This window comes from Falco cherrug, chromosome 10 (assembly GCF_023634085.1).
Source record: "Falco cherrug isolate bFalChe1 chromosome 10, bFalChe1.pri, whole genome shotgun sequence".
Classification (NCBI taxonomy): Eukaryota; Metazoa; Chordata; class Aves; order Falconiformes; family Falconidae; genus Falco; species Falco cherrug.
The window spans coordinates 30717442-30733421 of NC_073706.1; the positions used below are offsets into that span (position 1 = coordinate 30717442).

Sequence of the window (15980 nt, forward strand, 5' to 3'; positions counted from 1 at the left end):
CCTGATCGCCAGGCCTGTGTTCTAACAGCTGTTGGGCAGCCTAAAGACGAGGCTGGTTTTAACAGAGATCTGTGACTCTTCAGGACGTTTCTGGCACGCAGGCAGTACCTAAGCACAGAACAGATGCCTCAGCATTCAGGGGTACTTGCTAGGTTCTGACTCTTAAGCTGGACTTATCCCAGTTCACGTGCTCGCAAGCTTTTGTCAGAGTAATTTTCAAGCTACCATTGTAGACTTAAATAAAACCACGATAAGCTTTCGGTGTTAATGAGCAATCCAATTATAAAGTATATAGGAAGGGTTTTTCTCTCAAAAACGTAAGCATAATTTTTCTGAACTGTGTTCTCTTTCTACAGCAATTCAGCAAACCAGTGCACTGGTTCCATTAAACAGCTTCAAGAGAGCCGGTTAATTCCGGTCTCCTCAGTGAAGACCTTGATAAACATACTCTTACTGAAAACGAGGAATCTAAATTTTTTAGGCCGTTAAATAAAATACAACATATAAAATAAGTTTTAATGCATTTTCATCCAATATACAGCATTTGTGAGTATCAGCTACTGAGCTATATAGTTCACAGCAAAATACCAAAACATCGAGATAGTTGTGCAAGTCTTCTCTTAGTTCCTTGGTGAGCAACAGAAAGAACTGAAAAATACCTACACAATTAACCACAAACACGGAGCAGAACCCTGGAAGGTACATTTCATACATGAAGAACAACAGAAACCCATTTTCATGAAGTAGCACATACATGAGAAGCCTGCATCTACAGCTCGATTAATTCTAGTGCAAGATTTCTGTGTATAAAACTACTTTCTAGTAATCAAAATGAGGCCTTTTGAGAAATCCGAGTCATCAGCCCATAATTCTAATAAAGGTGACTGCTGCTTTATTACAGGTGCTGCCCTCATTTGCCAAGCAATTTTACTGGTGAACACATGATTCTCTAAAACCAGGAAAAATCTTGCAAATGATGTTTTAGGAGCGCAGTGGGGGAACTAGTTGGAATGCCACAGGATCAAACCCAAGATCTTCCCTCTGACACCTGCCACACATCAGGAGAAACTCTGCCCAAAACACCAGGCAACCCCCCCCCATCCTAGCCTCCTAAAATATTCAAAGACAAAATACTCTGGTACTGGTCTAGAGTCATCAAGAACTGGTTTGCCTTGTGACATCCAGTCGTTGTTGTATCCTTATGTGAAATCACTAGTAAGTTAATAATAACTTGAGAAAAGCTCAGACACAAGAACTGGGAGTGATTTTTTATACTAAGGACTGGGTTGATTTCTTCCTTTTTAAAGGGGAGCACTAGGTGGGCCTCAGATTTTTATAGGCAGAAAAGCAGGTCTAATGCTCAATACTTCTAGAGACCTCACTGATGTCTCTGCTTGTCCAAAGTCCCTCCTTTTGTTCATCAAAAGGGAGCCAAAACCCAGAAAGTCTGAATTGATGGCATCGGTTCACCACGACCAATAAAACTCGGTGGTGCCGTCCGACTCCACGATCTTTTTTGATTGTACAGCTACCAAGTTTTATTAGAGAGCCCTTTGCACTAAAGCTCCTTCGGTTCTAGCACCTCACGAGGACAGCCAGCTGGGAGCTCCAGCACTATTGTAAGGCAACTTGAATAGCGGGAGATTTGCCCAGGAATTATTACAAAACCATTCTCACAGACTTCTTAGCATCGGAATTTGTAACAATGGCCTACGACATCACTATTTTACGTGCCACGTATTATCCTACAAAAGGAGTGGAGTGATGTCTGCCTTCTGAAAAATAAACTCTAGTTTAGTGCAGCAACACCCTTCAGCTCACAAAATCACTTTCAACCTTTTGAAAGAGGAAAAATAAGGCAACACTACAAAGAGAATCTTCACAGTCTGCCTCAGGGCTTGTGGGCAGTTCTGCTCATTGATTTGCAACCCCTGGTTTGGAAACTCCAGTTACTGAATGTTTACTGAGAAAATTCCGATTATGTTTTAGGCAAGCTTCTTTATCTGCTGCCTTTTAATGTGTTAATTTACTCTACTGAAAAGCCAAAGGGCCAAATTCATCCCTCTGATAAGGTTTCTATTGTAGGAGCACCACTGGATGTGCACCGAAGGCATTACTCAGCTGTGGAGGCATCACTGAGTAATATTGTCAGAATAAACACTTCTCAGTTACACATCCTTGAAGAAAAGATAAAGGGATCGTGAAAGAATGAGAAGGAACAGAACATCAGAGATGAAGAAAATTAGATAAAAGGGCCAGGAAGAAACTGTTTGATGTAAACAGAGTGACAAGTTAGATTAAGAACTCTCATTAAAGCATGCAGTATTTGCCTATAAGCAGTTCAGGCAAGGAATTTGTTTACCTCTCTCTGCCAAAATCAACAGCAGATGCAAAAAATCATCAATATTGGGATTTTAAATACTATATAATCTACTGTACCCAAACAGTCACTAGGACTATGTGAAGGAAATAGACAGCTCGATGCCATTATATTCTTCGTCACACTAAATAAACAAGGTTATGCCACGCTGCAGACTGACATGCAGGCCCTGCAGTAGCTACTACCAATAGGAGTGTGCAACTAACTACTCCTTGGTTCCTTCAGTATGCATACATCTCTGAAAATACACACTGGTGCCAAGTTTTATTGCTCGTGTGGAGGAAAATCTAACCACGAGGATGGTGGAACCGCAGGTATGACTGTATGTTAGGACAGAACCTGCTGTGACTTTACCAAGTTAGGAAAACAACATTTGGAGATGTGCTGGAAAACTTGCGACCTTCTTGCACTGACATGCAGCAGTGGCGGTCACCAGAAAACTTCCATCAGAAATTATATAGATGCTAAATTAAAAGCAGCTGCTCCTGGAGCAGATGGCAATGGACAAGTGAACCTAAAGAACCCAGGACCTTGCTGAACAACAGCGAGGAATTAGGGTTTGGCAAAGGCTCCCGGGCAGAAATCCTGCTGTAACTGAGCCAGATTTAATGCGAGCTCCTCATTCCTCCTAGTCCCAGGTTAACATCCCCCTCTAGTGACCTCGACTTACAGTGGGGAATTTTTTCCTCAGCAGCTCCTTGGCTGATGTCCCTGCATGACTCTGTTAAGAGGATGGGAATCTGAGCTGCCACTTTCCTCCCGGCATTCTTACAGGTTAAAAAAATACCTGGCTGGGAAGGACGCGCAGTGAGATTGAAGTTACACAATGTGCTGGCAGCACAACTGTCCCAAGAAGTCGCTGCCTTTCCCCAGCCCTTCATTCTGACCCTTGTGCAGGAGTTCACTGCACATGAGCTTCCCTTCAGCCCATTGTTATGATCCACATTAAAAATAACCCTTTCTAAACCACCTCCACTACTACAGCCAACAGACTGTATATCTGCACCGTGAGACACTTAGCTCCTTTGACACAGCGCTGTGCACAGAGAGGCAGAAAACTCTGTCAGTTGCCACTTTCACAGGCTTTAAAGAAAACATATGAGTGGCGAGCCACGGAATGACCGCTGTGCAGGTTCCACCGTTCCCATGCTGGAGAGTTCTTGAAACCCACATCATACATCTACACCAGCAGTGGGAATTCCTGGCCAATTGTGCAGTAGTCTAACCAGAAAATTCTGGTTATCATGGGAGCTAGTTTTTAAAGACTGAGGTAACCAAAGGCCTAAGGGCCTTCTCTGTTAAAATCCGAAGTGAGATCACAGGTGGGGATGTGAAATGGTGGGCAACTACCAGCTACAGGGGAAAACAAAGCATCCATGTGCAAAGCCCAAGTATCACACCGCAGCTCACGACCCATCGTTTTGATCATTTGCTGACAGAACTGACTGCTCAGGTCTCTCAAACAAAAGGTGTCTTTCCATTTTATACAACTGTGTGGAAAGGCTTTTTGCAAAAAGATCTGAAACAAATGACAGAGCCTCCTGTTATTTAAAGATCACATTTGACAGGCTGAGTCCATCAACAGAACGCTGTCCGAAGCCAGCAGACTTTTTTCCATAGATTTTTATAAAGATTAGAAAAAGTGCTGGCAATTACTTAATTTCCATCCCTTATCTGAAACTTCCTTGTCTGTATACTGGGAAGGAGACCTGAAGGCAAATGTGAGGAAGAGAGCACATTTCTTTTATTAGTTGAAATTACACAGTTCAAATGGCACAACCTCTCCTTACGGCCTGTCCCCTATAGCCCAAAAGGGGCCGACAGCTATGAGACAAGCAGATTAAATCTCATTTTCTCTATATAACCTTCGGTTGTGCAGTGCAAGAGTCTATAAAGAGTAAAAAGGAGAATCTGAATACAGACAGTATAAAACACAACTGCTTCTCTCACATTTCAATACCCTTTCTGGTGAACTACTTACAAATTCTATCACTTTGTGTGCCATTTAGGGTAACAGTCTACAGAACAATGGCAGAAAGGCTCATTATTTCTAAAGGTGTTTTACAGTGTGCTTTCAGTTGCAGCTCTTGGCTTTTGAGAGGTTCAGAAAAAAGAATGGCTTGTTCTTTGCTTGTGTTTTGAAATATATAAACAAATGCTATTTCAGATAAATCAGGAAAAAAAGAAACAAAAAATCCACACTATTTTAAGTTATTCTGTGTCCTGCCAGTGTCTCATTTGTATGCAGCATACTCTAGATTTGCCTAGAAGGATTTAGCTCAGTAGCTGGCACGTTTACATCAGAGAGCAACATACACAGTTTCAATTGATTTCAAGCGTTCTTACAATGGGAAATAAATATGAAAAGTGGTTGCTGCTCAAAGTTCAAAAAATGCAATCAACAAATTGTAAAATCGCAAAAGGCCAGACAAATTTAATAAAATATTTCCATTTACCTTCCTCAGCTTTACACAGCCTGTTCAAAATAGTAAGATTCTCTGCAGAGCGCCTTTATCCAACTGTTTATATCACTTCATACAAAATATGTGTTTGAATTACCACAGCAATACAAGGATATAGATTCCCAACACGCGACATGCCAAATTCAACATAAGTTATGCCTTCTTGGCATCGAGACATTTTCCTTTTCCTTTTCTGTACTCCAGATACATTGTCATTTGAAACAAATTAAAAAGCAGGTAGATGTTAAAACATAATGACATCTTAGAATTCAAGTGACTTGTGCAACATTGTTTTGTGCTTTCTACTTCTCCGTTTCCTCCTACTGCAATTAAAACTCATCATGCCCTACGACATATACAATAGCAATGCATCAAGTTCAGTCCAGTATAGGTTTTCAGCCTTCAGACTTGGCTTTATACTACATGAGATCCTTGCACGTTCAAAAAAGTGCATCTTTTTTGTGATCTTTCTTTTATGTTGGATGATGTGAAGCTCTGATTAGTCAATGTGGGAGTGCAACCTTGAGGTATGATTACAGCCTCAGAATTATTCTTAAATGTAAAAAGAAACTTCTTGAGCGTGCACGCCCTTTCCGGATTTAAAAAAGACACCGTTATAATGGTGCTACTAGAGCCACGGTACAGTACCTCATGGCACATCTCCATACCATAATCAAGGACATGAGACAGAACTTCTATTTACACAAAATTTATGTCACTTCCAGAAAAATATGACAGAAAAAAAAGGAAAACTTTATTTCCTGAATTTTTAGAAGATTCCTTTTACTTCCTCTTCAACAATAGACTGGTCCTTCACAACTGCATTTTCCCTGACCATAAGTGACATGAGATGAGTGGATGCTCACCCATGCCCTTTACTCACAAGCCAGCTTGCTGTCAAAACTTGAAAGGGCAATAGCAAAGGCTTGTAGCGCGCACATGGGGTAGTTGTAGTCCATGGTGAACACATCCTCAGCCACGCGGCCAAACTGCATCACTATATAGTCAGCTGCAAGAGAGGTCATAAAAAGTGACAAAGCATTATTTTTGTTTGCAGCCCCTACTAAATAAGTACACATTCAACATCACCCTCTGGCCTAGTTCAACAAAATGCAAACAAAACATGCTCACTCATCAAACTTCGCAACACTTATTCATGCAAGTGGGTGTGCTGATACCAGAGGAAGAAGCAAGGATAGCTTGAGTGAGGAACAGCTGAGTGATAAAGGATTGCAAGACCTGTTAACTGTCAAAAAAATTACACAGATAAAGTGGGTTTTGCAAGCACAGAGAGAAAATTGCTTCTGTATAGAACGCTCAAACCTCTTATATAAACCAAGTGCCCAGTTCCTCATGTACTGAGAACCAATTAATTCTATTCCCACTTAACTTCAGGCAAGTGGACAAGCCAGGACAGCACAGGAAGAGAAGGCATGATTGCGATCTAGACCTAATCATGTCTCATTATATTCAGAAATTCTTTGACTTTTTTTCACTTTTTCAGCAAAAGGAAACCTCTGCCTCATTCAAGAGTTTGAAATGCCTAATTGCAGATGCAGGTGTAATCGTTTCACCTTATGAAGTGCAGCAAATGCATACACCCGTGTTTCAAATTCAGTACTCTCGAAGGCTGGCAGAGCCACTTTCACCAGTTTCCAATGTTCCCCAAGCATGTTCCCCAAGCATGGCACTAGTCTGGCCCAGTGTGCTTCAGCACTGAGTGATTCTGCCTGCCTGAAGGGAGCATAAAGTGGGGCACTGTCATTCCACGTGGGCACTTGCCTGTATCCCTGCTCCAGAAACTAAGCTTGAGAAAAAAGGGGGCTGTACATTTCTGGCAGAAAGCAGCACACTGGTAAGGTCCTAGTGAAGATGTGGAAGGCAGTCCTGACGTTTTCAGGGAGTTCTGTAGAGCTAATGCTACAAAGCCTAGTAATGGCAAAGTGGCTGGGCAGTGGGACCAGTCTGTCGCCATCTCCTGCTGGGCAGTGTATGGGGACCAGCATGAACAAAAACTCCAAGGAAGGACTGTGTGGTACAAGAACTTGGAGCGATACTACCCCACAGTGCTGCTGACTGGAAGTACCACAGCCCTGAGAGCAGAAATTATTCAAATGGTTGCTCAGTTCACAAGCCAGGAAGCCAAGGGAGAAAAGTAAGATCACACATAGCAGAATCACCCACCTTAAGCATTAGCATTTGAACCCAACCTGCATCAACGTCATGGCCGCAAGGCAGAGCAGCATTAAGCTGGACCCACATAACTACATTAAACTCGCTTAGGTAACAACAGTAAGGGCGGAATCACTGCCAGGCTGTGCATGCAGGACTGCTTCTGCACTTTACAGACAAAGTGCGATACTTACGATCGTTATCATGAATAATCTGGAAGTTTTTCACTGAGGCCTGTGTGACTCGACCATGGAAATTTAAAACATAGGACTGGGTGTCATCATTCCAGACTGGCGTTTTGTTATGCAGCTCAATGACACTCTCTGTATTTTTGTTCTGCCATCCTGCAAGAAGTGTCTCATGTTCCTGCACACACCACAGATAAACATTTCAGTTTAACACTCTCACAAGACAAAAAAAGTTCACAGAAAAAAAAAAAAGCTCATAAATCCTGGCCCAAAGGCTAAACTGTCACCCTCCACCCTCAAAACAGCATCATTGAATGAAGCAGAGAACTCTGAGTGTCTTAATGCCAATGTGCATTTGAGTCCTTTCCACAACCTGGAAAACATTAGTTGTATCTTTTGTTATCAAAATACGTAAGGTATTTGTAGTGCTTTTGAGTCCCAGAACTAGTCACATACCCATTGTTCTGCAATTGTGTTTAACCTCTAAACGTTCAGAAATGCAAAAAACCAACTCTAACTGAAAAATAATTCAAGTAATTTTTATCGTTGCAAGATGGTATGACTTACATTTCGTGGTCTGATGGAAACTCTTTCGTGGTCCATATTCATTCCTGGTATGATCACACTCATTTTACGAGGTCCTTTAAATCCCAACACGTTTGTTTCCTAAAAATATTTAGAGGAGAGTTCATCATGTTCTGTATTTTTAAAGTTAATTTCTTCAACAGAGAGACACAGTGGCAGCCCAGGGACCTTATTTGTTAGGCAACTCAAAAAACATCTTGAAACTTGTGCCTTCACTGGCACTGCCAAACATTCTAGCTTTGTCTTAGAAGCTCCAACAACAGGAAAAATGGAAATAGAGGTTTCCAAAAACACTCCTAGCATGGGCTGCCAGCAACCTTAATACAATTAAAAAAACCCATAAATAATCCCTTTGTTAAAAAAGGACATGAACTAACCAGATTTCTTGGCTACTGCCAGATCCCAAAATAAAGTAGCTGTAATTTAAAAATCATAAAATGCAGTCACACATTTTGATGAGAGACAAAATTAAATATATGGGTCCAACTCCATTTATTCCAGAGCCAGTACAAAAGCAAACAAGAAGAAGCTGCCAGTAAGAGCATCTGTTAGCAGTGCTGTGGTTTTCAAAGTCTTCAGATATGTTATGCTTAGAGATGAGCATGGTAAAAAAACACACACATTAGCATGAATACAAATTTTTGAGCTGTGAAAGCAGGGAAAGTAAAGAAATAACATGGGCAGCAAAAATAAATCCATGGAAAATACAAGTTCTTCCATTAAACATGATTTGATGCCTTCCTGACCAGCATTTCACAGAAGTGCTCCAGTAATGCACTATCCTCTCAAAACACAACCCCTAAAATCTAAATAGAGCTAAAATCTTATTTTTATCTGAGGCTTTCTTTTATTTTTTTTTTCCACAGAAGCAACTAGGGCCAATTATTTCAGTAAGTCATCATCTACTTTTGAGAAAGAAAAATGTAAAGGGCAGTACAGTAACTCTGGTAAATGAAGCCGTGACTAAGTCCATCTCCTCATGTTTTGTGCGATTTTATTTCCCCCTCCCGCCCCCACCCCCAGTCATGCATTTTTTCCCCCTCTACCTTTCCCAAGCAAAGGGCTCTGGACACACACTAAGGAATCTCAGAAAGGAAATTCCCATTGGTGCTATTCCCAGCATCGTACCACAAAATGCCAAGAACTGGAGACCCCCAGGCTCCAACTGGTGTGGCTCCACCACTGGGGCATTTAGAAGTGACATATTCAGATGCCTCTGCTTTTATCTATTTAATTGAAGGGTTCTGATTTTAAGAAACACCAAACTTATACAAACATGTGCTTTTGCAAGTAAAAATCCATGTATCTCAATTCACTGGAAACACCTGAAAATACCTGCCTAAAAGTTACTCATGCAGAAGTGTTATCATCCATCAGACCTTTGAAATAATTTTGGTTGTTTCAGCAAAGCACCTGGAGATTTTACACAACTCTATTAAAGATTTTCATGCATACAAGAAAAATTCCACCAAGTTACTTTGCTGAATATTCTTATATTCCTCTCCCTACATTCTCTCCTTATATTTAGGAGAGACTCACCACAGCAAAGGACAATTTCTAAGAAAAAAAATCATGTTTATGCTTATTTTCTGCTTACTACTGACAATTTTGTCTTCTCTGCAATGTCTTACAAGCTTTTCTTCTTGTCAAGCTGCAGTTAAGCTATATACAATTAATTTAGATGCTGACTGGTTGAAGACGTTGTTCAAGGTAAAATTAAATAATAGCACTGAATCACTTCGCTCCCAACAAGCAGCATTATCACTTTGAAAAGAACAGGACTATATTCTTTGGATTTACTCAGAAACACTAAAATCAGTACCTCTGCCAAATGATAAGGGAAAGGTTTCCACTTGCACATCACATTAATAACCAATGATGTTAAACATTTTATTGGCAAATGCTATCCTTTTGCTGAAATCAAGGAATAGAACTGAAATTCTACGAACACAGAGTATATGAGGAAAACAGTAGGTACAAACAAGGAGCTTTAATTAAAAGCAGACCTTTCTAATCACCGCATCCCAATAAAATTAATTCCCCTTATCTCCTGTCTCATTCTCTGCTTCTCTTTTGTTTCCCTCTTCCACTATTTTGTGTGTGTAAATTCAAGACTACAAATGGCATTATTAGGGGAACATAGGCCAAATTCTGATTTCACACCCTTTTAATGTCACTGACAGGCTTGGTTTACACAGGAACAGAAAATAAGGGTTGTCAGCCGACAGAGCCCTACTGACTCGGCCAGCAGGCCAGTGATTTAAATCATCAGCTAAGGGCCTGGCCCAGTATTGCTCAGAAGCTGCACTCTCTGCCTTAGCACAACCAGTAAGCTGTCCTGCGAGCATGTGTCACAATACACTGGGCTGAAAGAAAACAGTCTCTTCCCAGGGTTGCTTTTAAAATCTTACACACTTCCATAAAATTATGTGAGCGTTTCACTACAGTGGCAATAGCTGCCACGACAAAAGCAGCAAGGTGCATATCCCTCCAGCTGACCAGAGATTCACAATTTAACTACCACAATTTTCTTCCAGCCACTTCCCTTTCTGGACTTGATTCACGTAACAATGCCTTGCCCTTAACATTTTGTGTAGAAACTCATTCCAGAGAAAGCCCAAAGAGAGGGGGGGGTTTATTGCTTTGCCAAGACCCGAGTCACACCTCAGAACACCAGCCGCACACCCTGCCTGCCAACCGGGACACAAACTGAATTGTGAGATGCTACAGATACAAAGGAATCCAGCACACAAAATCCGGGTACAAACGGTACAGTTACACCTTGCTGCTTCTTGAGAAATTCTGCCAAGCGATTCTGAAATCAGCCATTAGGTGCTGCTGCAGGTTTATTAATATACTAGCCTGCCATCGGTGGAGCAAGTAAAAAATGGTTAACAGCACCTGATAAAACTCGGTCCTTACACTAACTTTATTCCTGTTGCTTGAAACACGCCCTGAGGTGAGCCCCACAATAAGAGTTCTCAACACATTTATCCCGCAATAGATGGGGACAGATAAATAGACAAATAGTTAACAACAGAAGCATCACCAGCTCCTGCCTGTATACACTAGACCTGTGGAGATGATTCAGCAGGTCAGGCTCAGTAAGTTGGTGGGAGCGGGTACAGCTTGCTCTCCAGATAGGCACTTGATCGGATGAGCTGAGATACAGTGAGAGGCGTAGTGGTGCTTTCAAAGTATTGTTTGTTACAGTTTTTGCTGCAGGAAAAATCTCAAGGCAGGAATTAAAAGGCTACCTTAGGACAAGGGTGTTTTGGAAGTGCTTTTTCTGGCATTTGCTGGGGTTCTGCTGCAGCCAGGAACAATAATCTCACTTTCGCAAACCTTGCTAGTAATGAAACACCACTCAGATTTCCTTTTGTCCTCTGGCCGCAACACACCTGCAAGCCCGCTGCCTTTCTCCACGAGGATCAAAGTATCAATGGAAGAAGACATTTTCTTACACAAATGTTCATGTTTGAAACTGCTGATCTCAAAACAGACATACAAAAGCAGCTTATCTTAGCCACATTTTCCAAACAGTGGCCACTGTTTTGTTCTTTCCAGCACTCACACTTCTAATTACCTCTGCAGACTGCAACAGAGGCTTTTATTTGGTAACATTAATGGTTCAAATGTCGTTGCTGCTGACTTAAACAAACAATGCCTACATTTTTCAATATATAACTTCTGTTTAAACTGTTTTTTGTTTTCTCCTTGTATTTCCAGTTTGCACCAGAAGATTAGTTGCCTGGCTCCAGGGAATGCCCTCCTGTATAAACTATTAAAATTACCTTTATTAAACATGTAAGCCCTCCTAGGCTCCCACTGGAACGTCAGTCAAACTCTAAACAGACACCAAATCCTGCACTCTCTTGTTAAATCCTGTTAGCTGGGTTTTCTGAAATTCTCAGTTTCAAATCCAACAGGAATGGAGGGATACGTGTGTGTGTGTGTCTGCCTGTCTGCAACCATAGGTCACATGCCTGAGTAATAGCACACATGAACAAACATGCCATTTATACAATATTGACAGGAAAGCAGCATCCTAAGCGGCAGGAAAAGAACACATTAGCAGGCTCTCTCCTCTCCTTTTCATGTGCTGAAATCTTCTAGATGCATCATTCCCCACAACCTGAAGCTGACCTCTCCAGGAATGCATTCTGTGCATACGCAGGGTGTATGCTGGGATGGATGGACCTCCATCTGACAGATTTCCAGGCATCATTGATTAGAGCAGGGCAGGAACTTTTCAGAAAAGTGGTTCTTGGATATTTTTTTCAGAAATTGTTGATTTGTGAAAACAGAAAACTTTCTGTAACAGTGTACATACCAGTTTTGACTGGAAGAATTACCTGGGCCCAGAGCTTTCTGGACAGAAAGAATACGCTCACTAAAACAGTTGGTCCATCCAGTAATCATGAAACAACAGCACCTGTGTTTCAAGTTTTGATTGTCTGCATCACTCCTGACAAGTGCTATTTACTGTCCTATACAAGGGGCTGGTTTCTCTCATTCAATTGAATTTTGGATTTTGTTTGGGGCTTGTTGGGACTTTTCCCAACAAAAAGGTTTAGATTTTTTTATCCCAGTCTGTCAGCCACTGCTGCAGACCTAGCTGGCCAGCTACCTGTGTCTTGAATCAGAGAGGCCCCCTCTAAAATGCCGTTACAAATGATCACACTTCAGTGCAGTAATTCCATGCGCACAACTCCTTCCAGTTCAGAAGACTCCCTCAGATGGTGCCTGCAGGCTGCGAAGCATCCTACCCCTTCCAGAGGGTTACGTAGATGGTCTTACACCTTCTGACCAAGGGTGAGAACTCAGCAACCTGGTTCTATGCACGTTTTTTACCTCTGCTTTCCACTGAATTTCCTGGTTTCTCTAATGAACATCAGCTGAGCTGTTTGATTACATCCAAGTATGAATGCTGATTTACATAATCATAAGTGAGAAGGAAATTCAGTGTGCTATTTCCAAAACTGAACTGCCCTTTCTTGCATATTTTGCCTGTGAGCAGCGCAGTACTTACATAACAAATAGCAGCTAGCTCCTGACGCAGGGTACTCCCCTCCAGGCTTGATGTTGTTTTCATTGGATTTACTCCATTGTCATAAACTGTAAACTTTGTTCCCATAAGATTTGATCTATCAAAAAAATGGAAAATCCAATCACCATTTGTCAGTAATGCTGCCTGAGACATCTATCCTTTACTGCATTGTAGCCCCAAAGGAATGACAGATAATATTGAGTACAAATAGTTGTTAATTCTAATCCCAGCTAAATAGCAATTTCTGGATTAAAGGCCGTAACAAAAATGTAAAGGTACAGTACAGCAGAGTATACAAAAGATCCCTTATTATGCCATGGACTTCTCATGACATCTTGCAAACTATTAAATTCAAGAAAGCAGCAAGGAAAGAATTGGGTGGAGTTATTTTGTTTGTTTGCTTGGTTTTAAAGATATACTTAATCTCTACAAAACTATCTGCTTTCTTACCTGACTACTAAGACTATGAGAATACAGACAGTGATTTTCATAAAGTTGTAAATAAGATCAGTCTTTCCTATTTAAATGGAAATCACACCAAGGAGTGCAAAATGCAACTCAGAACGTGCTAAACCCACATTATTCTCATTTTGTGCCTGCACTGCAATAAATAGCGCATGAAATTCCAAGATCCACAGAGGCAAATGGCAATTAGTAGCACAGTCCCTTTCCTCAGGCACAGACGAGCTAAACAGACATTGAGAGGCTCCACATAGGTATCAACAACAGACTGACGTATGATGTATGACAGACAGAAAAGAAACATGTGCTTCTGAAAGAATTCCACTACTTTTAAACAACTCTAATTAGGACCTTAAGAAACAGGCAAAACCAAAGAGATTTTAAGATTGTGTATCAGAAAGAATTTCCATTCCAAAGTATTTAATATCAATAGTGCTAGACACAATCTACTCATGCACTTCTGAAAATCTCATTAAGGTAAGTTGTGCTCATACACCCTTGAGAATTGGGCCTTTGAGCATTTAAGAGCTTCAGTCCTGCTGACTTTTAATAAAATGTGATCTTGTAAGTACTTGAGAAGTTTTGAAAACATGCCTTGGATACTGGTGAACTTTAAGACCATTATCACATCATGCAGTCAAGCCTCTAATTAACAAGTCATGGTGGCTTACAGGCTTCCTAATTTTAAATGACCTTTATTTATCTTATATAAAGAAAATTTTTAGTTGTATCAGTGTTTACCTCAGTTTTCCAATAAAACTCTCTCCACCCCGAGACAGGTCAGTTGGGTCTATGGAGATGAGGTAATTAGAGGTTTTACTCTTCTTTCGCTTCCGTCCAGCTAACAGAAACACCTAAGCAGTGCAAAAAAAATAAAAATTCTAGAATGCCAAAGGGGTTAGCACACACCACTTCCTGCCTTGATATAAAGAAACCATAGGCAATTTTTCTGTCTTCCAGCATCATTAGCTAAGTAACAGAAGGCCTCCTGGGACTTCGCAAAACCAGATAAAAATCTGGAAAGGAAAAGTGATTTCTCAACCACCCAGTCTATTATTTATGGTTTAAATAATTCAACTCAATCTATTTTGTAAAATGTTTTAAGTTGCTCTGGCTCTTCTCATTGAATAGAAAATAGGTGGGTTTAGGCCACAGAATGCAGAGAACCCCAACTGCTGGCTGTCACATAAAGGTGCCGTGCATGGATTATTTAAGGCCAAAGATTAGTCATATGAAGAAAGGCAATAGTATTGCTCTGTTCTACGGGTTTGCTTTTGGAAGACTGTAGGGCAGATGTCAATGAAACTGAAAATACATTCAAAGTATAGGATTATATTTGCTTTATAAGATTTCTTCAGATTTTTAGTAATATTTTTATATTCAGATGCAACTGGTATGCCATTCAAGTTATTTTATGACCTTTTTACCGTGCTCCCTTTCCAAGTGGAGGTAATAAGTAGGGTACATCCCTCGGTCCATTCCCTTCTTGTCTCTTGTGATTCTGCATTTGACAGTGACACCCTGTGGAGCAGGTCTTACGGCAAATTCCTCCAGGTCACCAACATCTATGAGAGGCTCATTTGTGGAAGGACTGGGGGCTGAGGCCGCTTCCTAAAACAGTAAACAAAACTCAGGTTTCCTCAACTCTGATTTGCAAGGTTGTTAAGTACAAAGGAATCACATTTCATAGAAGCTGCACTTTAAAAAAATAAACCCAATGGTCATACTGTCTTCCCCATTCTGATTCCTCAGCAGCCTCGAAGGCAGCTTATCAAGCTAAGGATCTCTCCCCATCCAATTGGTCAAGCTCTTGGCTACCAAAGGCCTAGGGAGCAGTTCTCTGTGCCACAGATGCTCAGCGTACAGACACACTGACAAAGCAGAACAGGGTGGCGGCACAGGCAGACTGCTATGTTACAATGCAAACCCTGGCTCACACCTTCCCATCTCACCACACTTCTTTTTGCTGAAAGGCCATACCCAAGGACAGTGATGGCCTTTGATGAAAGGAAGAAATGGGATACAGAGAGACAGGTTAGGCTAGAAAGAGATGTAACAGCAACGAGAAGTAAGTGCAGTATGTAAGAGTGGGGCACCATCAACTGGTTTAGCAAAAGCTTGTGATTTAGAAGATCTGAACAAGCTGAAGTCTTATTTTATGTTCAGATGGTAGCAGCGAGAACACAAAAATGCTCAGAAAAGGGCAACAGAAACAAAAGATCCTTTGGAGCACCTGCAAGCGGTAGAAAGGTAAATATTTACTGTTTACCTTTCTCTTCATTCAAGTTCAGACAATATTTGCTATTCTTTTCTCCAAGTCATTGTTTTTATTGCTTGCTCCTATAAACCCAGAGAGCTATCACAGTAAATCACCTTGGAGATACGTTAGTGCATATTAAAAACAAAACAGGAAAGCCAGGCCTATCCTGACTGCACTCTGAAATCACGCAGTACCTAGCAGCCTGCAGGGTCCTTCTTTGGCACTCACTCCCTACCTTGTTGGATTTTTTGCTTGTGGCAGAACCAGGCCTGGTGTTACTGTTTAACTGTGAAGAACTAGAGCTGTCTTCATCTTCCTCATCCTCTTCCTCATCAAAATTCATGCTGCTTGAAATGCCTGAGGAGAAAGCAGCGCACTTGTATGAAATACTAATATATTAAAGCTGTTCATACTTGCTGTA

General features: G+C 41.1%; 1 protein-coding gene across 8 annotated transcripts in view; it reads right to left on the minus strand.

Annotated features, from left to right (window-relative positions):
- The window catches only part of TUB (TUB bipartite transcription factor), a 167061-nt gene that overhangs the window by 6826 nt on the left and 144255 nt on the right, over window positions 1-15980 (minus strand). For 7 of the 8 annotated variants that reach the window (XM_055722004.1, XM_055722005.1, XM_055722008.1 and 4 more), the window contains 7 exons: window positions 15795-15916; window positions 14719-14910; window positions 14041-14153; window positions 12820-12934; window positions 7770-7868; window positions 7209-7380; window positions 496-5851 (listed from right to left, as the gene is read on the minus strand). In XM_055722004.1, the coding sequence (XP_055577979.1) occupies window positions 5718-5851; window positions 7209-7380; window positions 7770-7868; window positions 12820-12934; window positions 14041-14153; window positions 14719-14910; window positions 15795-15916 (947 nt within the window). In that variant the 3' untranslated portion in view covers window positions 496-5717. Of the gene's footprint in view, window positions 1-495; window positions 5852-7208; window positions 7381-7769; window positions 7869-12819; window positions 12935-14040; window positions 14154-14718; window positions 14911-15794; window positions 15917-15980 lie in introns of those variants that run through there. The other variant, XM_055722002.1, reaches the window with a different exon arrangement.